Source organism: Centropristis striata, chromosome 23 (assembly GCF_030273125.1).
Source record: "Centropristis striata isolate RG_2023a ecotype Rhode Island chromosome 23, C.striata_1.0, whole genome shotgun sequence".
Lineage (NCBI taxonomy): Eukaryota > Metazoa > Chordata > Actinopteri > Perciformes > Serranidae > Centropristis > Centropristis striata.
The window spans coordinates 11,581,532-11,604,277 of NC_081539.1; the positions used below are offsets into that span (position 1 = coordinate 11,581,532).

The following is a 22,746-nucleotide window of genomic DNA, read 5'->3' on the forward strand; positions in this document are numbered from 1 at the left end:
AAATAAGAATAGGTAGCTCGCTATACTAATGTCACGGTCATATCCACAGGAAAGATTCTCATGGTCTGTTGTTCAACACGGTATCGGTTGGCAACAATAATAGTCCTCAAGTGTGTTATAGGTCTATTCAGTTGCTTTTCCTGCATTCTCTATACTATACAACAACTACTGCATTGCTGTTGTTGTTGTATCATATGAAAGGGACATGCGAGCATTTATTCAGACCAAGGTTTACTGGACTTTTTAAAATCCTGGCCACATACACAACTATCAGGCATATGTTTGAAATAGAGGACAATGGACAAAGAAGCGGTATGACGACCAGGCAACATGTCTGTACAAGGACGTCAATGTTTTTCAGCCATAATTGTTACTTGAATGTTCAGTGCTATTTTTGTCAGATCTTAACAAATATAGATGACAAGAGTTAGAAAGACAGACCTGTGCGGGATTTATCAAAACAGATACAATACTCAAGATACACAAACGGTTACCTGATCCAAACAGCAAGAGCAGTTCATTTTCTATTCCTCGTTCTATATACCTAAGGTTCGTGCTTAAAGTCTGACTCATGATTTGCTGTTTTATTCCAATCTGGTGTATTTGTTGTGGAAAATCTTAACAAATCTAGACGACAAGAGTTTCTTAGAAAGAGAGCCCTGTGTGGGATTCAATCCAAAGGTATCAAAAACAGATACAATACTCAATATACACAAATGGGTACTTGATCCAAACAGCAAGAGCAGTGCATTTTCTATTCCTCACCATTAATTATCATCCAGCAACTTTTTGTAAGATGTGTGACATGCTAGAAACTTTTATATAGCCGTATGGACACATAGGTGTTTAACATTTATATACATTTTCCAATGAAATCTCCATGATTTACAAGTTAGAACTAGATGAAATATCATGGGGTTTAAGTTATTTGGTTGATCCTGAGGGTATGAGGATTATGAATGTTGTATAGCAAATATAGAAAGTTTGTAGAAATCCATTCAATCTAGTATTTGTTGAGATATTTCCTTCTGGACCATAGTGGTGGAGTGGCAATACCTCACCCTTAAAATGACTCTTTGTATGACTTACTCACTCTGTTACCTTGAAACTTTATTTTTTGTTCATGCCTTCGCAATGAATGGAAAGTCTGAAAGCAAGAGTAAATCCTTGATGAATTGAAGTAAATGGAGGCCGCATTTAACGACTCTGTTTTCAGATTCTGCTTTCGTGACACAGGAAGAGTAATAGATTTACAAATGGTCATTTTAATGATGAAGTTCTGCTTTCATTCAAGTTTAGTTCACTCTAAATTCGCTGCAGCAGGGATTTGCTCATGTCTAAGTAAATGCAGATGGAAGTGTTTCAAAGTTTAATCCTCTGAGGGCACCTGTTACTTAGCTGATGTGCCTGACTGATGTATTTCTCTATTAACACACCAGTTTCTGTCTTATTGGCCCGGAAGATGGAGAAGCTTCACAGGCTCATCAGAAAACCCCTTCACGCTTTAGCTATGACTTTTACTAAAGGCCACTTTCAATAAATGTCAAGCTCCAAACATTGGTAAACAGTTTTAGCTCTGATCAAATTCCAGAGGGGTGGTATACACGGTGAGGTTGCCATGTCTGTACGATTACAAGGGTTCCACTTCGGAAATGGCACATTAAACAAATGGAGCATTTCCCACTGGTGAGGACAGTATTTATTCCCAACACTGAGGAGGCCTGCCCTTTCACTTCACGTCCCACTCAACCAAACCTTGAGCCCCTCCCAATCCCAACCCGTCCCATCTGAAACTAGGATGAAACAAGTCCTTATCAAAGTGCAGCTTTATTAGGGTGAAGACTGCTGAGAATTAACAAGAAATGATGGGCAATGACATGCAATAAATGTCTCAGACCGAACCGGGCTCTTTGAGATTCCCTGGCCAATGTCCCAAACCCCCAGCAACAGTTTTTATCTGTTAAACATAAATGGTTAAGTAATGCCAGTCTCTCGTTCTTTAAATTGTGTGATTTATGGGTAATAATAAGGTGGTTATCATCCTCCTGATCCACATCTCCAATATTTGGATTGTTCATTGTCCTTGTCGGTCATCTTCATCCGTGTATTGTAGGTGAATAGCGCCCGAGAAGAGATTATTGATGTCACTGTCATCAGGCGGTCACCTCCGAGTGCTCGGAGCGATGAGTACTCTTCACTGAACAGGTTTTTAATCAAAATAATGTGTGTCAAACACCATCGAAACCTGCTGTAGAGAGCTTGAGTGCATGCGAAAAACAAAAGTAAACAAACATAAGGCAATTATGCTTCCCCAAGCATTCAAAAAATATGTGAATGACATGAAAACAGTGTTTGTTAAAGGCACCAAAGCAAACATGGAAAGAAGAGGAATTGAAATGCTGAGAACACCTTATGTGATTATTTTATTCTTTGAAAACAAATATTTTTTAAGGCACATAAACACAAAAACGGATATGTTTTAATATTTCATTTTTCACAGCTGTTTTTTTCAGCTGGATATCTGTTGACTGTATAAGCATGTATATACTGAACATTCCCATGGATAAAACGCTGCTACACAATGGGGTTTGATTGATAATTTTGGCACAATGGGTCACAAAGGGTACAAGAATGGGAATTATTGAATGCATGAATAATTAAGAGAGTTTCTCTATGGATCCATGTGGATATTCACACCACAGAGAGAGTCTGCAGCTGTGCTAGCAGGTCTGTGAGACTGTACTAAGACACAGCATGTTAAATACTAACGTCAGCATGTTTACAATGAGAATGCTAACGCTATCAGACATTTTACTGACTACTTATCATGTATTTTAATGGTAGTTATATGTATTTGATGACATTTGGCAAATTGGCATCATTAAAACTTGTGCTCTGCTCTTTGCTTTTGGTCATTCTCAGGTCAGTTACAAGTATTACTTAAAGTGTAACTGCACCCCAAAGTCTGAGCCTAACTCCATTTGCTGCATAGTTGGAAAATGCTAAAAAAAAAAAGTTGGCCGGCTGCTGAGAGGAGCAAGGGGGGGAAGGGCTGAGGAGAGGGTTGAGTGGGTGGCAGGCCCAATGAATGTGACCAATTTGTACAAACTTTTCCGCTGTCTGCCGGTCACTTTTTTACATTTTTTAAATATTCATACCCTCTTGTCCCTCCATCGCCTTGGTCTGTGTTGCCAGGTTTCCCAGCATGCTTGGTATAGTAAATTAGTTGCTTCCCATTGACGATGAACAGGTTTTGTCAGCCAAAGGGTTGGGTTCTGTTCACATTTGAACCGATATCATTACTGGTACCAGAACCTGAAATATGTAGCAGTACCCAACTGTAGTTTTTTTCTGTACTTTACTGTCCCTGTAATAACAAAAAACATAATTTCAGTTGTAAAAACAAGTCAGAACTTCTCAACTTCAACATTGTTATTCTATGTTACTGTTTCTATGTAGCTCCTGACTGTCCCGAAAATGAGACTAAAGCATAGAGGTGACAGAGCCTTTTCTATTGTGGCCCCCAAACTCTGGAATGAGCTCCCTCACAAATCAGTCTGACCCCTACACTGCCTTTTTTTTTAAAATCTCTTTTAAAACCATCTGTTCTCCCTGGCCTTTGAAGTCTCTGTCTGTGTTAACCATCTGTATTCTGTAATTTTTTGCTTATTGTTGTGCAGCGCTTTGGTTAACACTGTTGTTTTTAAATGCGCTTGATAAATAAACTTGTATTGTATTGTATTATATTGTACGTTGAGAAGGTAAGATTAGATCGACCATAAAAGTCAACAAATGTGCAAGATGACTTTCAGCATATTTTTTGTTTCCAATCATTTGGCTGTGAAAAAACATACTCTAAACCAGATGGGCTTTCAGGTACCGAGATGAGGTATTGATTGATTTAACGTGAATCTGTAGTACTGATGTAGTTTGGTTGGTACCCCTAAAAGTACCACGTTTGGTCCCCAACCCAAGTCATCAGTTAATCCTGCGCCATTAACTAATGGTACTTCCTGTTTGCCATTCATGTACAGACAACTATTACAGGGTTACTTTTACACTGAAGGAAGCTTTAAAACCTGGTGAGTCTTATGCAAGTTCTTGGGTTATAAGAAGCACCTTTTTTGATGAGTTCTAAGTGGCTTTATGGATTTTAAGAGTCTACAGCCGACTCTGCTAGGCTGCACTTTGGCACAGTGGTGCTTTAGATCACCCAAGTCGGTAGCACTCCTCTTCTGCAGACCATGAAGTTCTGAACAAAGTTTTATCAAGATCCATCCAATGATTGTCACCCACTCTGATCCAGACTGAAACATCAACAGACAGATCTGCGATTATCAACTACTTTGAAGTGCTGTACTGAAATCCCTTCCGAGGCAGTTGCACACCACTTCACAGTTTAATTAATGTGACTTTGGCAACTCATGAGCGCCGTGCAACCCCAAACCACCTGGATGGGTTTAAATGTCTTGGAACTCTTCATGATTATCAGTCAAAAGATGAGTTTGAAGATTAAAACTCCAAAGCCTTCCTGATATAGGCCTATATATATCCAAACATGTATAATAAGGCCTTTATAAATGCATTTTCTAATGGCATCTTTACACTACAGTAGAGTGAATGCCACTCCATGGTGTAGTGGAAAAACCCTCCTCATTCTGGCCACTTTTTAAGGCGTTTTAACAAACTGCCAGGGCCTTTTTCATACAACAGCCAATGGGGAGCGGCTGCAAGACAGATGGAACAGCCACTTTGGAAAGGCCTGCCATTTTTGTTGGCAGAATGGAGCTCTTTCCAAAGTTGTAGAACATTTTAACTTTATAGATGTGATCACACATAGTGGACTGCTGTTTTTGTGAGCAAGCTTATCACAAGGATTCACCTCACACACCTGACACTATGCTATATAAAGAACGTAACAACAGAGCAGGTAGTATTAGTTTTGGATGGATGATGGATGATGGATCATGGATGATTTTAAGAAAAAAAACATTAAAAGGCTTTTGGCTTTGATGAGTATGGCATTAAAATACTTTTTTTTCCTTTATATGATGACAAAGAGTTTCAATCAGTTAACTCTATGTGAGCATTTGCCTTGCAAAGTTCAATGCTGAGACATTTTTTAACCATAAAATGCAGATTAATGTCCATATTAACACTCGCACTGATGTGTGCCGTCACAGTAATGTATATAATTTAGTTTACAGTTTAGTGAATGCATTTAAATGTACAATACCCCTTTAAGTAATATATATATATATATATATATATATATATATATATATATATATATTATATATTTTTCTTTTTACCTCTTTACATGAAATGTGAAATGATGGTGACAATGTAATTTGTTCTTGACAGATAAAGTGTATATCTTCTCAAAACTTTATTGATCAATCTCTTCTGAACATATCACAATGAAAATGAAACCACAATAAACAGTGGAATGGGTGTGAAAACAACATTATTCCAACTTTATGGGCGACCATGTATGTGACTTCCAGGTGAAAATTCATAAATGACCCAGCAGTATGTAAAGTAACTATATATATATATATATATAAATATATGAAGATAAATTGAATGTAGCTCCATATTTACCAGCTACGACATTAAAACAATGTCATGCATCAGTAATTATAATCTAGTAATATAATAAATATGCTTATATTATAAAATTAGTTCATCAAGAAAGATATTTTCTCTTTGTATTTCTATTCAAACACTAAAAAAAACCTGAATTTGCGTACTAAAACCACTAAAATGTTCTCCCCTGAACTTTTTACTACGGTTGGGTGTTTTGAAGAAACCTGCCAATTCGGGCATCTATAACATTAACGATTAATTAATTGATTAATCCCTATGTTTTTCTACATACTTCAGTATGTTTCAGTGGGTACTGATATGCAGTCATAGATGAAATTAAAATTAAAAAAATACACAGAACGACAAAATTCCACGTGATCCACCAGATTCTTAACAACTTTTAATCAATCATCGATAAATTATTCCCATCCCTACCCTCTACACCAGATCTGGGCATTAGGGAGCCCGGGGGCCACATCCGGCCCGATTGCTTTCCCTGTCCGGCCCGCGTGAGGTTACCCCGAAATTAGAAATCAATACAACCACAGTGCTTTTATTTTGAAGGCGATTTACATATGTGCATGCATGCATACCGATGTGCACATATTTATCTTGTTAAAAACACTTTGCTTTTTGCACAGGGTAAATAAATGGTTTGTTTACTGCACAACATACATATAACACTATATTATTTTTGTTGTTTGAATGTATGTTGTGTTCAAAATAAATTGTTTTTTACATTTTTTTACTGCTACATTTGACTTACTCCACACTAACATAGTCTTTTCATAACATATATCCTTACCACTAACAGCTCTAAAACCACATAATTTACTGCACAAAGCGATGAAATTCATATTGAGCAGAATTTAGTTCAGAGTATTGGTCCGGCCCTCCGCAGCCTTTACAGTATCTCATGTGGCCCCTTGGGAAAATGAATTGCCCACCCCTGCTCTACACTGTCAGGAATAATGTGCTTAACTCTCTACCTTTAGGGGCTTCACATTGGGCCGGTACAATCTAAAGTAAAGCTTTTGTACCCTTGACATTGGCTTGAAAACATATACTGTATGTACCTTTTTGCCCCTCAAAAAAGAACACATAGTTAGTTAGGGTCCAATAATTCACCCTTGGTGGTACATTAATGTATATTGTTCCCTGGGGGACAGAAATGGACTCTGCCCCTATTTCTGATGGGGCTAATCATTGGACCTCAAGGTATGTACCAAAAAGGTACATATATGTTCCCAAACCAGTGTCAAGGGTACAACAGCTATACATTAGAGGGTACCCCTAAAGCTATACATTCAGCACTTAAGCAATTATTTCTGAGAGTATGCCTCGAGTTTAATATCTGATTATGAATGAATGAAGCGTTTCATATTGACCTGGAGCGAGGACACATACACTCAAGAAAAAATGTTTTAATTAATTACCGAACAGTAATGTTACATATTATTTCTGCCTTTCTAGCAACTATTTGATCTGACTGTATAGCCCTTAAATTCCTTTGGATAATAAAGGTTGCTGTGAAGAAAGATGAGACAAGTGCAGCATTTTTTAAACCGGACACTTTAAGCTCAATAGGACTCAGGAGAGAATCAATTCACAGTGATTCACAGAGGAGGGGAAAAGAGTGAGTTGGTTCTATAGTAAGCCGTCTTGTCTGGTTAGAATACAGTGTAGGCTGTCACAAAAGGCAGGCAAAAAGACACATGCAATTCTGTAGCATCTCTCAGATAGTAGATGTATTATGTTATAGTAAAAATGAATTAACAAGATTAAACCTGAGTGTGGCAGCTCCCAAAGTAACTAAAATCTACATATTTCGATTAAGATTTTGATATAGATTTGGCTTCTTTTTTTTTTTTTACTTTTATGTCTACCAGACTCCATTTATAAAGGTGACATTTTTATTGCCTTCAGAATGGAAATGCTGTATAATTACCCTACTTTAAACAGTAAAATGATAAAGGTAGTCTTGTTTGTTTCAAATCGTATTTAGCTGTTTAACATTCAAAAGGAAGAAAAAAAGGTACACTTAACCTCAGTGTACACTTTCCTACACTTAATTTTGAATCTAATTTAATAACCATTTATTGCACACATGCTTCTTTTTTTTTAAGGCCCACATTTCTCGTAAACATGTCACAAATAAAACATTTCAATCTTGAATCCTCCTCGTGGAAGGACCTTGGTCCAATAATGTCTTTGTTAGCTTTAATTTATACTAAATTAAAATGCAGCTGAAACACCAATTAAATGTATAACTACAAGGGCATTCAGAGAGTGCAGACCTCCGTCTGGGCCATGCCCTTTCTCGCTCATTTCACTGTAGGAAATGTGAAAAAAATAATTAGTGTTTCTGCCTCATAATTATCATCTGCTGTTGAATATAACGGTTCTTCCTTTAGCCTAGGCTTCCAGTGAGTTTCATGACGATTTGACCAGTAGTTTTTCTACAAATGCACAAACCAACGAGCAAATCAAACTTAAAATCTGCTTTTAAAATGTGTCAGGATTCTGTGCAGACATTATAGACTGGTGCATTTTAATAGGAAACAATAGTATATGTGTCAAATTGTGATAAATTAATATAAAAAAACTATCTATAATCCATGACCTAGGGGTATAGTCAATAGGGATTTATAGAAACAGTGTTTCAGTCGATTCAGTGGGCTGTAACGATGGAAGAGCCAGAGTTTGAGCCTGAAACTGTGAGTCTGGGACAAGAGGTTCAGAACAGTATGTCAAGTGGTATTTATAGCCTGCTGTGGCCTCTTATACTGTACTGTATGTCCTGCACTCGTCCCCAGCAGCTCTTTTTGTCACAATTGCATCTAGTTGTTTTTTTTTCAGTTGTGTGGTTTATAAGCCTGGAGCAATGTCACCAAAATAAACTTTTTTTCCCTCCATTTTATTGGAGCATACTTTGCAAACATAGTTATCAAAACTCTGAGAATATATTCTCAATTTTTTAAGCGTCTTGTCCTCACTTTAATTTCAGCCAATTGGTTCATCAAACTTGGATCAATAACTCTGGTCCTCATAAGCCTAAATAACCATCATATTTGCTTGTAACTCCAAAACAAACAATGCATGAGTATTAAAGTTTGTTAGTGTCCCAATCTACTAAATCTGATTAAAAGTTTTCTTTGTTATTTAATCAATTTTTTTTCAATCTATTTTATGTATTGATTAAGAGGCTGTTGTAACTTCTCACTTGTCAGTTTCACCAGAAACCTTTCAGATTAATTGGATATAGGGCTTGGCGATATATCAATATAAAAAATATATCGATATATTTTTAAATGTGATATGGAATTAGACCATATCGCATTTATCAATATAAATTTAGTTAAATTTTTCTTTTCTTTCTTTATATATAAATGCTGCTCTTACTAGGGTTTGTCATATGTGGTTCTTTTGTAATGTTCGTTATTCTTTTCTCATATAAATACATTTATTTCAGAAAAAGATTGGCATATTTTATTCCATAGGCTATTTTTATTTAACATATTTCTTAATTTAAATGTGCATTTTATGGAGCTTTGATTTAAAAATTAAAAAAAGGTACTTATGTTGTCATACAGTATTTATGTTCACGTAAATAAACGGTTTCAATAAAGCTACTTGTGACATGTCATATTTGGCTTTGACTGAACATTTGCTCTCACTTTGCGAATATAATATTGGGAAATATATCGTATATCCATATTCATCCTAAATATATCGGGATATGACTTTTGGTCCATATCGCCCAGCCCTAGTTGCCAGCTTCAAAATTCAGATGAAATGCATTTTGCAGAAGTTTCGAGGCACAGCTACATTCTTAATGTACATATAATCCATCATACATCTTGAATGCAGCTATTCATATAAAATAAATCTTCTCATTCAAACAGTCAAGGTTATCCTGATAAAGAACATGTGCAATACATTCATATTTGAAGCTGGTGAGAGACTTTGAAAGGCTGATACAAGCAGTACAAAAACAGATTTTTTTTAAAAAGTAATATGTAATTTGCTTTTTCAGCTTGCACTCGAGTCAAATTGATACAACCTTATGTTCAATAACGATGTTTCTGTCTGAATGGGTTTTTTTTCCGATTTTTTTTTGTCAAGTTTTGTTATTTTTCTTCATTTTAACCTGCAGATGAGAGGAATAACACGTATTGTGGCTCCCGCATGGAGAGATGGTTTATTTTATTGACACCACCTGGTATGGAAATACAGTTTCCCCCTCAGTATTCACGTTTTGATTTGTCCTTCAATAGACTGTCAGTTGTAGCCTGTACTCACTTGCACATGAAAAAGAAAAACAGTCGTCACAACGATAGCATCTAAGGAGCCTTTTTGTGACAACAGAGCTTTGATTCACTCCTCCATAATACTTTGAAAGGGATGCCTATTCCTGTCTTCCATTTATGTGCATCTCTGTGATGAGGGCAGCTGAATACCACACACACACACACACACACACACACAACATAAAAAATAAGTGAAAGCTTGCCCTGATTGCTAGCTTGATTACTTTCATTGATGTGGATGACAAATCGGCATGGTGGCAAGGCTGGCACGCCACAAAAAGGCAGCAGGGCAGCAGATTGACAGGCCTGGGAAGCACTCCTGCATGTCTTTAATTAACATGTGTGTGTCAAGGGCTACTCCAAACACAATGTATTGTGCTCAAGTAAATTAAAGTAAATTTTCGTCTCATTTGAAATGGATGTTAAAGCTCATGTTGGCCAGTAGATAAGCAGCTTTGATGTGACAGATGCTGCAGTGCTGTAAAACCTGTAGTTTTTCATTTGTGTCTGGCTGTATATATGTAGTATTTTTAGAATGACTGAATGACATTTTTATTATTGTGTCATGCATACTGCTGTGCTATGTTTCTTACAAGACACAATAAATTCACACGAGGCAGGACCAGCAGGAAAACAGGGAAAAACAGCATCTTTCATGGTCCATTCTTCAGACCATTATTGAGTACGACTAAATTCATAAATCACTGACAGAATAATTCACTATCTAGTGCTGGGGGGGAAAAAAATCAAAAATAAATACTGATTAAACAATCTATCTTTTGAGTCAAAGTTAGCGGACTTAAACACGTCAAAATTAAACACAGCCATTCGCATTTTTGTTCATCTGTACAGCAGAATATTTCAGGCTTTCGTCAGGGCCATTTCATGGAACATTAGCTCTCTTAAATTATATGTACAGTACAAAAGAAAATGGGACTCACTTTCCACTTCACCCAAATCACAGAGCTCACAGACGTTCAGTGATACGATGGCATGTGTCTGCATTAATACAGCTGCTTAGTACTTTTACATAACACCAGAAATTGAAATTTCCCATTTCTGTTTCCAAAGCCATCATTTTAATGCCTGTCACATATCTATACCGTCACTTGACCACCTCTAGTTTAATATTATGCATTTTATATCTAAAAATGTATTTTGACTAATTACAAACTGACCATTTCTCAAATGCATTATTTAATATATCTGCATATGCTGTCTGGTTAATTCCAGTAATTTCTAATAGATTTCAACCAGTCAGACATCTTTAAGTTATCTATAATGACACAGAAATTATCACTCTCTTTTAAAATTTTAACATAATGAGTGATATCCACAGTGCACTTATGAATAGGCAGATAACTTAAATTAAATTTAAGATGTTTTAAATTTAGTCCTGGACCATAGAGTTGTATGGGGATCTCATGAGAGAATAATTTCATTTAAAACTCCAGATATCATATCTGTTATATTCTCCATACAAATCAGTGGTTCATTCTTACTGTTCAGAATGTAATTTGAGATATATTGACTTGCAGATATGTTTTCAAATATTTTAAAGGTTTGCTACAGATTATCATTTATCAATACACTGTTGGTTATCTCTTGCAAGCCCTTGTTTTTGGCCTTTTTTTTTAACTTTTTTTGTCTGCTCCATTGTTTCCTGTCAGATCAGATTGTTTCGGAAGCAGAGCCTCTTGTGCACCACAGGCTGCATTATGTTTCAGGGTTATATTGAGTGCAGCCTTTTGTACGAATACAGTGTACTGACACCCACATTCACATTCATTTATTATGAAAATACGGACAGGAAATTGAACGAGTAATTGAATAAATATTCGGATCGGATCTTAAAATTGTGTATATGCCATTGTTTTGCCTTTTCTAAAATTTCTTCAAGCCCATTTCTATGAAAACTCCAAATTCTTTCCCCCCACATGGAATCACAAGCATTATCTCTCCGGTGTTATGACTCAGCCAGCAGGTGCAGATATGAGCTGCTGCTGTCGGATGGAGACAAAGTGTATAAATGGCAGTCAGAATTCAGAAAATCATTCTGACTTTGATTGAAAGCCGATTCTCGTATGTGAACAGTCGGCACGTCGGAGAGGGAGAGCAGTGAACCCTGCCTTATCCTCGCTGAAAACTGCCTCTCTGCATTTTCATATTTATCCTTGAAAAAACAGCTATCTGTGCTGGCTTTGTACCTGCTGTCAAGCCATCACACACATCTGTTTGTGTATATTTATCAGTCTATTAAACTGCTGCCTTCGCTTATTGTGAAGCAGCTTATTCAGGACAGAAAATAGAATTTCTCCTTTTTTTATTTTGCTCAATAAATTACAAAATAAGCGTGTCGCTCTTTTGATGAATATTCAACACATTTTTACCGTTTAAAGTGACAGTGTAATACACACATCTTGTGCTTTACCTTCAACTGACGGTTCAACTGCTTTTATTTCTTGCATTCCGGCAGGCAGTTCAACTGCCTGCAGGCTTTAACCTTAAAACTGAAAATGCTCCCAGGGAAATAAACTGACACAGTTCTACTGACACTTCACCTCCTTTCAGTGCTTAAACAGGAACTGACACTTGAAATGCTTTTGACTGAAACCTCAAAAGCCTTGAAGTACTTCAACTTAAAACGCAACTGCCGTATAATATTTATCATGCAAATAATTCACATTTTACGATATTTTAAGATTGGTACACATGCAACAAGAAAACATTTTTACTGAAGCCTTTTTTAATTTCATAATGTGAGAAGCCTCCAAAATGTGTTCATAAAGACTTAAGTTACACACTGGAGTATATATATATATATATATATGTGTGTGTGTGTGTGTGTGTGTGTGTGTGTGTGTGTGTATGTAGCAAAGGGGCCTTGGGCCAGATTCAGAAAATAAAATTTCACCTTTTTAAATTTTGTTTTCGTTTATTGCTTGCAGTTCCACTGACACTTCATCTCCTTTCAGTGCTTTAACATGAGCTGACACTTCAAATGCTTTCAGTGTTTCAGTTTCGACTGAAACTTCAAAAACCTTTAAGTTCTTTAGCTTAAAATAAAATAATTCACATTTAAGATATTCTGAGTTGTTTATACATGTAGCTTTTGGTGCATATGAAAAAAAGCTTTTTTTAAATGTAATATTAATTGAATGTTGAATCATATACAACCCAGGTGCATACAGAATCAAAAAGGATTCCAGTCACTATTATCAACCTTTTTAACTGTCAATTGCTGTAAAATATTTGTTAAATTGAGGTTTTTACATGGAAGTTAGCAGGCGACCACACGACAGACTGTGTTCCAAATTACTTGCTGGAGTAAAGTTAATATACTAATATGATAATATAAGATTTTTATTTTATTTTAGCACTTTCATGCTTTATTAGATGGTGATGGGAATGGAAGAGGAAGACATGTAGCAGATTGGCCTGAGGCCAGATTTTAGAATTAAATTTCACCTTATTAAATTTTGTGCAAAAAAAGTGTGCAGCTTTTTCAGTAAGAATTTAACTCTTCTTTACTGTGACACTTTCACTATTTGTCAAACTAAGATATAGTTTTTATCAAATTTAACCTTTTTTTTGAATGGTGAATTCTGTGCCTTACTCAGGAAACTGTTACTGCAGAAAGAATTCTCCATTGCTATAAAACATCTGCTTATTTTCTCTGTAGGTAAGTGTAATTTTTAGCATGACAGCCTGCCACACTTCCAATGACATATAAACCTCAGATACTTAAGGGAGTTAAGCTAAAAGGAAAGTAAAATGTCTCCTCCTGCAGCATCCGATATCTTTGTGCTTGAGAATGTTTTTTTATCTGGCAAAGTAAATAACTTGCAGTTATTCTGGGAAAATGGACTGATTAACTGCAAATAAGCCCAAAAAACATCACTTCTGCTGAAAAAATATATGCATCTTTGTTGGAGAGATATCTTTGTTTCAGTAAATCTCTTAAATTGCCTCACAAATTGCGGATAGGTTTATGTTTTTATATTATATCTTCATCTCAATTTCATATAGCTCCGGTCCAAAGAAGTATATGTAATCATGTCATTTTGAATGTTTAGCTGAATATAACAACGCTAATTTTCCAAAACAAAGCAGACAATCCAAACATTATGAAAAAGTGAAACATAAAGACGTGAAACATTTAATTTAAGGCGTCCAACTTTAAGCCTTTGTGTACAGATCCCAGGCATCTATACACCACTGTGTGATAGCTAACAGTTTCTCCATGGTGATCGCTAATTCCCCACCTCCCAACTTGAAATGAAAGGAGGAGAGGCTGAGCGGCTGAGCCTCCCTCCGAGCACGGCACCATGGCTACTCACCAGAACATGGCCGAGTGAATAGATGAAAAGCCAAGCATGTCAGTGACAGCTGCACCGAAGCCCTCGTCTACATTTCAGCTTCCCTTTGTAGCAGAATGACCCTTTTCCCCCTCTTCCTCTGTATGTGCGCTCTATGTCTGTTTTATTGTATGAGTCTGAAGTCCCTGCTGTGCCGTGTAATAACCTTTATTTACCAGCAAACTTGTGATTTCTGCTGGATAAAAAACATTATATGTTGTATGATTTACGCTGTGGGGAGGCTTATTATGTGCAACTTTTATGTATAAAATCAGGAAACAATGTCAGAGTGCAGCCTTTCACATTTTATTTTTAGGGTTGTTTGTGAAACATACCTTGCTCGCTAAGCCCCGATGTTCAGCTGCTCTGTGCAGTATCTTGAGGGCGATTGTTGATTAAGGGCTCTTGAACAGCGGTGTACCGGATCCAGTATTGCTCACAGGTTGCCTGTAGGTATGGACTTTTGTATCCATTCTGGATTGTGCACAGTCCATTGAATAGAAGAATTTGTACTCTCCTCAAGGGAGGTGCAAATACAAAGCTTGCAACATACATCTCGGGGTTTGAGCGTGTTTATTTTTATATTTATTTCTATTTTTCTACTTGCAGTGCACAGAGCCAAGCCAAATGGGCATACAGAGGAACAACACAGAATTACACACTTTCCAACAAGACTTTTCATGTAGCATATAATGGTGAAAATGAAAATCGGAAAGCTGGAACACATTGCGAAGCAGTTCTAGTGGTAGGACAAGCATGTATCAGTGGTTTGTTACGGGTTCTTTTATGCTTTTTACCCCTCTCTCTCTTTCTCTCTCTCTCTCTCTCTCTCGCTACAAGGTAAACAAGCAAACACAAAGCTAACAGGCTGTTCCCTGGAGAACTGCCTGCATACAAAGCGATGATAAGTGTCAGCACTGATTTCAGAAGGGTTTGTGTTCAGATCCCACCCCTCCCTCACAATCCCTAAGAGTGCCTTTGAGCTACACCGCCGTGCTGCATGCTGTGTTACACTCACCTCAAGAGAGGCAATGAAAAGAATTACACAGGAGTCTTTACATTTTTTGCAAATGAAGCAACTATGCTGCTCGGTAAAGGTAATAAGAGTTGAAACTTCAAATACCACCTGAAAATGAGCAGTGGCAGTTTTAAAATGGGTTAGATTAATGAGAGAGAAAAGTATTTGACCAGGCTATACTTTTAATAAGCCCTGCCAAGCTATACATATTTTATGTAGCCCTCAGTGTTGATGAGATTTGGAGATGGAATATGTGGCGACAGTTGCTACACTGTTGTGTGTCCTACTAGCAGGCAGAGAATGGGAAATGGAGCAAACAGTTCACTGAAAAGACCACATAGTGTGCTTGACCCTTGACCAGGCTTGCATGCTTTGTGGCCTGCCAGCTTTGTCCTCCCTGTCCATGGCATTTACCGGAAACAAACGGCCACGGATGGCTTCCTCAAGATTAAATGTTGACTCTTCTCCACCGCTGACAGTTTACCTCAAGTTTGCTCCTGACAGCAGGAGATGGTGAATAAACATGGTGAGCTCCATGAGGGAGGCGAGATATGCACGCTGGGGCTTGAGGACATAACCAATGCAATCATCACGTCTCTAACGCGGCATCCATCAGCCGGCTGATAGATTCCATTAATAAAAGACCTTTGGTGTTGTATCCAGTGTTCGGCATGTACTCCTTCAGTGCCACCAATATAATATTGACCTAATCATTCTCCTCCCCTGCAGCGCTGGCTTGGAACCTGAAATACCATTGTTATTTATCCCATAATGAGATGTTGACATTTACACATAAATTGAAGGAAGAGTTTGAGCAATAATCCTGTGTGAGTACATTGTAATATAAAAAGAAATGCCACATAATAGGCTTTTGTCGTTGCGTTACACAATAAACAAGAGAAGCTACTTAATTGAAAAGCACTGTTTGCACAATGTGCGTGTTCTTTATTTGTTCTGTTTTGACAGTAAAAAGGAATTATCATAATGATAAAAAATAAATTACAATAATTTCCTTTCTGCAGTTATACAGTAGCTGTACTTTTTCTTGGATCAGGTGTGGTAAGGATATCGAAATTTCAGAACTGAAGCCCTGACTCTGATGCTTTTATCAGCTGTAGTTGACCTCAACTGGGGATCGTGCAGCGGTAGGATCTTCCGAACCCTAATGACGATCTTCTGAACCCTAATAACAATCTTCTGAACCCTAATGACGCTCCTCTGAACCCTAATAACAGTCTTCTGAACCCTAATGACGCTCCTCTGAACCCTAATAACAGTCTTCCGAACCCTAATGACGATCTTCCGAACCCTAATGACGATCTTCCGAACCCTAATGACAATCTTCCGAACCCTAATAACAATCTTCTGAACCCAAATGACGATCTTCCGAACCCTAATAACGCTCTTCTGAACCCTAATAATGATCTTCTGAACCCTAATAACAATCTTCTGAACCCTAATGACGATCTTCCGAACCCTAATAACGCTCTTCTGAGCCCTAATATCAATTTTCTGAACCCTAATAACGCTCTTCTGAACCCTAATGACGATCTTCTGAACCCTAATGACGATCTTCTGAACCCTAATGATGATCTTCCGATCCCTAATGACGAACTCATTCTAAGACATCCCATCTCCCTGCTTACTTAGGTAGTTAAAGAGCACCACAGCTATACACGGTGCCTGCTGGTGGAGGAAAATTCACCTTGAGATGCAGAAGCCTCTGGCTGTTTTCTGGCTGTCATTTGGTAGCACGCTTCTTCAGTGTCACTTGGAGTTCAGGAACAACGCCTCAGGCTCTTGAGGAAAGAGACCAGTCTGACAGGGAAGCTCCAACTGATTGGCGAACTTTAGATTCAGAAAGAGTAAGACGGATTTTCCGTCCAGTTCCTGGAAGAGTTGATCATTACTTCACTAGCGCCAAGAATGTGTAGTGGTAATCAGGTTTACATGTGTTTGGTAACTTGAAGAAGGTTAAGTGTCTTGGAAGGTTCTTGGAAGACCTGAGTTTGCATCTCCAGGAGTGATTTAGGAGCATTGTTGGTGATGATTATGCATGGTCACCCATTCTCGGTCCCATTGGATAACCTGAAGCAGCCATAAGGTCTCAACTGGCACAGAAGTATTTTTGCATTAAGTGTTTCCTAGTGCAGCTTTCAGAATCTAACCCTTAAAATGATGAGATAAATATTTTATGGGGAATCATTTTATATTTAGTTTTGATGAAAGAAATACAATTCCATTGATCAAAACAAAAGTAGTGCTTTTAACATTAGCTGTGGTTGAGTTTTATGTGAGAATAATAAGCTTGTTTTGTCATTTATAGCAAGTGACAGTGTCGTTAAAAGTAATTTGCACCATTTTTCTTTCATTTCCTTCTGTTTAGCACAATGAAAATCACTGTGGATTGGTGAAATCATAATATTCCAACATGAAGCATTGATGAGATCTGTGTTGGCATTCCTAGCAAAGATTTAAGAGCTTTCAAACAACAAAGTAAAAGAGTAAAATGTCCTGTTTGGTAACATTGAGGTTGGGTTCTGCTCCTTCAGGACTAAATAAGACCTTTTGTGAATCAAATCAACATTTTTGTAGTTGTTTAAAACTGCTATGCTCATATCTGCTGTTGGAAAAGTTTTTTTTTGTGGAAGTTATTCTTGTATTTCTACTTTTTGCTGACAATTTAGTTCTTTCGGCCTCAGGAGGCGTCTAGCACACCTTGAGGTGTTTTGAGGTTTACAGATTTTACACAAGGAGTTCATACACTAGCGCTCAAAAGTTTGGGGTCACCCAGAAAATGTCTCTTGTTTTCCATTGAAAAACAAATTGTTTTAGTCATGAAATGAGTTACAAAATGAATCGAAAATATAGTATAGACATTGACAAGGATATTACAGCATCAGTGTTAATAGTTATTATTTTAATGTGTTTCTCTTGTGTTTGTTCAACTTAATGGAAGTGAAATACTAAACATCTGGAGAACCATATTAAGTCTGCAAAGTTCACACTATAGACATTGTTGATGTACTTGGCACTTAACAGAAACCATTTGTCTGCATTAGAATATGCAAAGTGTGGCTTATGAGTAAGTAGGGGAAGCAACTTGTATCTTAGTTTTAACAGGCAGACAGATATTCGGCCCAGTCCTTTCTGATTTTCATAGATTTGGAGGCAATAGGATGCAAAACAATTGGAAGATTGAGAACGCTGTTGTAGTGTAGATATTACAGGTTCAACTGAAGCCTTATTCTTTACACTTAACACCGAATATTGACAATCAGGAATAAACAAAATCCTGTAAAAGCTTGCTCAGCGTGCTTTGCTGTTAATTGAGGTGTTTTGTCACGTTGAAGGTATTGGGGTAAAGACAGAAATACGCACTCTGCTAAATACTGACAGATGAAAAATGGTCCATGTGTCCGTCTTTAGAAACCAACACTGGCCTTCCTCTCAGATATATGGCAGCTTCTGTGATTGCTCTGATGTTCAGAACATTGAAGGGGTTGATGGCCATCAGACAGCTCCGACTTCAAACAGGATTATTCAAGGCTGGGTACTTGTCATGGTAATTTGAATGCTCCAAAAAGCCTCAACTGTTCTTTCTTTAGAGTTGTTCAAGGATTATTTTTGTTGGAGTCGTACTTTGAGGAGGGGTCTTAAAGTCATCTTTAAACTTGTAACTCTTTCTTCTGAGATTAAAACTCTGCCATAAGAAAAAGGTTGTAGTAGTGACTGCTAAGGTTCACTGATACAAATGTAGCTTGTCTGACTTCTTTGTCAACCTTTATTTATGGAACATTAAAACAACTTCTATTAATATTCTTGCAAAGAAACACAGGTCAGATTTTAAATTGCTAGTCCACATGCTTTGAGCTGAAATCATTTGATATAAAGACATGAACTTGACTGTTATTTGGTCTGCTGCTAGTTTTTGACAAGGATCTTTTATGTGGCCTTTAAAAAGGACTGACCTGACAGCGTGGCCTCAGCTCTTGTTATTGAGTCTCTAAAATCAAAAACCTGTAGAATCATTCTCGCTGTGAGAAGTATACCAGGCTGGTCTTAATGGCTATGAGAGGGAACTTTGAAAAATATTTAAGCTTTAATAAGCCAGATGTCATCTCATACAGATATGTCATTGAGAAACGTTCACAGAGAGTATTCACATCTTCCAAACCATCTGTGCTCCTTTTATTCCAAAGGGTAGATCATGAATAAAAGGAATCATATCATGGAGAATTGAGTCCAGCTTTCACCCATTAGAGTATTTATTCAGTGCCATTTAAAAGATTATTAAAAACTGTACTACTTGTGTGGAAAAGAAAAGTGTCTACACCTGAGATCAGTATCATTTAACCCTCTAAGACTGGCAGACATTACCTTCTGTAAGAGGCTGTAGCGGGCTTCGTTTTACAGCTGGAATCACATTAAACTAGATGATGGGAATTTATTGGTAGCAACCTTAGGCGTGTTTCCACTAAGTACTTTTTGGGTACTTTTTAGAAAGCAGTTGAGTGTTTTGGCTACGCCCTAGTTCCCCTTGGCCTCTGTTCCCATACAGGTACTTTTGTAGCGGCTAACCGACGAGATTCGAATGTGACAACTGACAATTGCCAAATATATTTAGCTACTTTTTGGACCCCTCTTGCAACTCTTTATCAAAAAAGCAACTAGCGACAAATCTAGCGACTTTTTCTGGTGTTATTGGAGACTTGTTTCTACTCTTCTTGATGAGCAGCAAGCGCCGTCCCAAAGCACTCACAAGGCTGTGAGTCCTCCCGCAGCAGTCTCTCCCAGCTGCAGTCACAGCAGGAGATGTTAACCCCTCAGCGTCCAGTCTGCAAATTAATCACGTTTGCACAAAGTCGCCGCCTCAACCGTATCCAATCAGCATCAACTAGTTAGTAGCGGCTCAGAAAGTGCCTACCCGAGGCAGGTACTTTCTGAGCTGCTACCTGAGCCGCTAACCAGTGAAGTTGGGCAGATCTTGGGCGGATCCTATCTCCCAAGCCACACCCATAGCGACTCACTAGAGCAGGGATGGGCAACTTAAATGCTGGAGGGGGCCACAATTTTTCATTGACAGGCGGGCGGCTGTGGCTCAGTTGGTAGAGCCGAACCGAAGGTTGGTGGTTCGATCCCCGACCATGGCAGCTACATGTCCAAGTATCCTTGAGCAAGATACTGAAACCCAAATTGCTTCCGATGCTGCGTTCATCGGTGTGTGAATGAATTCCCAATGGTGGCAGGTGGCACCAGTGTGCCCTGGTAGCCTCAGCCACCAGTATGAATGTGTGTGTGAATGGGTGAATGAGCGTAGTGTGTAGTGTAAACCGCTTATGATAAAATCGCTATATAAGTGCACCCCATTTACCATTTACCCATTTACACTACCACAGGGCCACATATAGGACCGTGCACTTAAAAAGATTTCATGCTCAAATGCATGTAGTTGTACTGAGGGCCACTTCAAGTGAGGGTGCAGGCCGTGTGCGGCCCCCGGGCCTCCAGTTGCCCATCCCTGCATGAGAGGGAAAAGTGCCTCATGGAATTGCGCCTCATGATGCTCCAAAGTTAGACTACATAATGTTGAAGGGAAAAGTGACTTGGCCTTTTTCAAAGTGGTCCCTTGAAGAATGGCTTAACTGGATATATGGAGGGATTATTAAACCATAAGTATCAATTCTCAAATGGTCAGAAATGGTTAAGCTTTGCACAAAATAAGTGTTAGTGTAATGTTTGAAGCCCTTCTACATTTTACTGTAAATGTTCAAGATTATTACAGATTTATGACAAGAATAACTCGACACACAGTGCTGAGCTGAATCTTAAATTAATCTGTTGGTTCCCAGCTTTGAGATGATGTACACGACTTCTATGTGGCATCTGCTGTTGACCTGCTATCTTCCAAACACATATCAGATCCCCTGCCTCTCATGACATTATAGATTACATCTCCTGGTCGACAAAAGATGTTATTGAGTTGCATCCATTAGAAAATGTAGGCGTCCAGTGTTTTTGGTTCCTGGACAAAAACAAATAAAGTACAAATGTCCATTTGATGAATTATTATTGTGTTTTGTAAGAGCTTTAACATGTTTTTACATGTGAGAAGAGCTACTTATTGATGGAGGTTTTAATGGAAAATTGCTGGTTTGATCATTTGTAATGACCATTACATTAGTTAGCAAAGCCACAATGACATTACAGTAAGTGGCACCATTTCATTTCATTCCATTCCATTATTTTGTAGCAAAATGCAAATCACGGTGGGATTTTGTAACATAATGAATTCATGAATAAATACGGCATGTTTTGATCTTCTGATCTGATTCAGATGTTTGTCCAATAAACATGGTGTGTATTTGCTTGTGTTAGTGTGTATCTGCAGTGAAATTGACATAGTGTAAATGAATATCTCATATAACATTTACATATTTTAGTAGCATTTAATATGAGATATTTATACATTACATTAAATAGGATGAGTGACGTGAAATATCCCAGTTAAAATTCCAGCTTAATCAATTTAGCTTGTTATCTCTGCATAGGTAATGTGCATCATTCAATAACTGCTGGCGGAACAATCCTTTAAGACAAATACCCTCAAGCCATTCTTTATTAAGCACAGAAACATGTAAAGAATCTTTTACTTTTTTTATAGAGTGGCTGTAATCTGGTGTTCTTTTATCTTTCAGCTCCACTCAGATGTGGACAAAGGAGATGGCAAGGTTAAGTATGTGTTATCTGGCGAGGGAGCCACCTCCATCTTCACCATTGATGAGAACACAGGGGACATCCATGCTACAAAGCGCCTCGATCGGGAGGCGCAGGCCTACTACACACTCCAGGCTCAAGCTGTAGACCGAGTCACCAACATACCCGTAGAGCCCAGGTCTGAATTTGTGGTCAAGGTCCAGGACATCAACGATAATGAGCCAAAGTTTCTCGACGGACCGTACTTGGCAGGAGTTCCAGAGATGTCACCTTTAGGTAAGCCTCTCTATTTGTCTTAAATATAATTCTCTCTTATGTCCTCCCTCTCCCAGTTCTATCCTTTTACTTTATCCCTCTTTTCTACTCCCTCTCATACTCTCACTTTCTCTTTGACTTGCCCTCGCTCCGACATCTGCATTTGATAATTTTCCACCTCACTGAATTTGTCTTCATCTCTCTCAGTCTTTAGGTCATGGGGGAATCGGGAAGTTTGCAATATTAATTTGAATCCAGTGTTCGCTTTGTAACGCTCAATACGTGCTAATCACATCGGGCCCAATTTAAACTGCATGAACTTCTAGCGCATGAGCTCCACGTCAATCGAGGTCTAGGTTGAACTACTTGGATTTTGCCAACCCTTTGCCAGAGCATGGAGGTTTATTGTCTGCTTTGTTCTTTTCACTAATACTGCACAGTGATACTTATGTCCTCTTGAGGCCTTTGAGCTTTTAAACACCATTAGTTCGGATTTTGA

The 22,746-nt window shown here is 38.0% G+C and overlaps 1 protein-coding gene across 2 annotated transcripts in view; it reads left to right on the forward strand.

The window, feature by feature from the left end:
* LOC131962029 (cadherin-7-like) overlaps positions 1-22,746 on the forward strand; it is a 193,360-nt gene that overhangs the window by 98,482 nt on the left and 72,132 nt on the right. For both annotated transcript variants that reach the window (XM_059326979.1, XM_059326978.1), the window contains one exon: positions 21,974-22,268. In XM_059326979.1, coding sequence (XP_059182962.1) covers positions 21,974-22,268 — 295 coding nt within the window. The remainder of the gene's footprint in view (positions 1-21,973; positions 22,269-22,746) is intronic.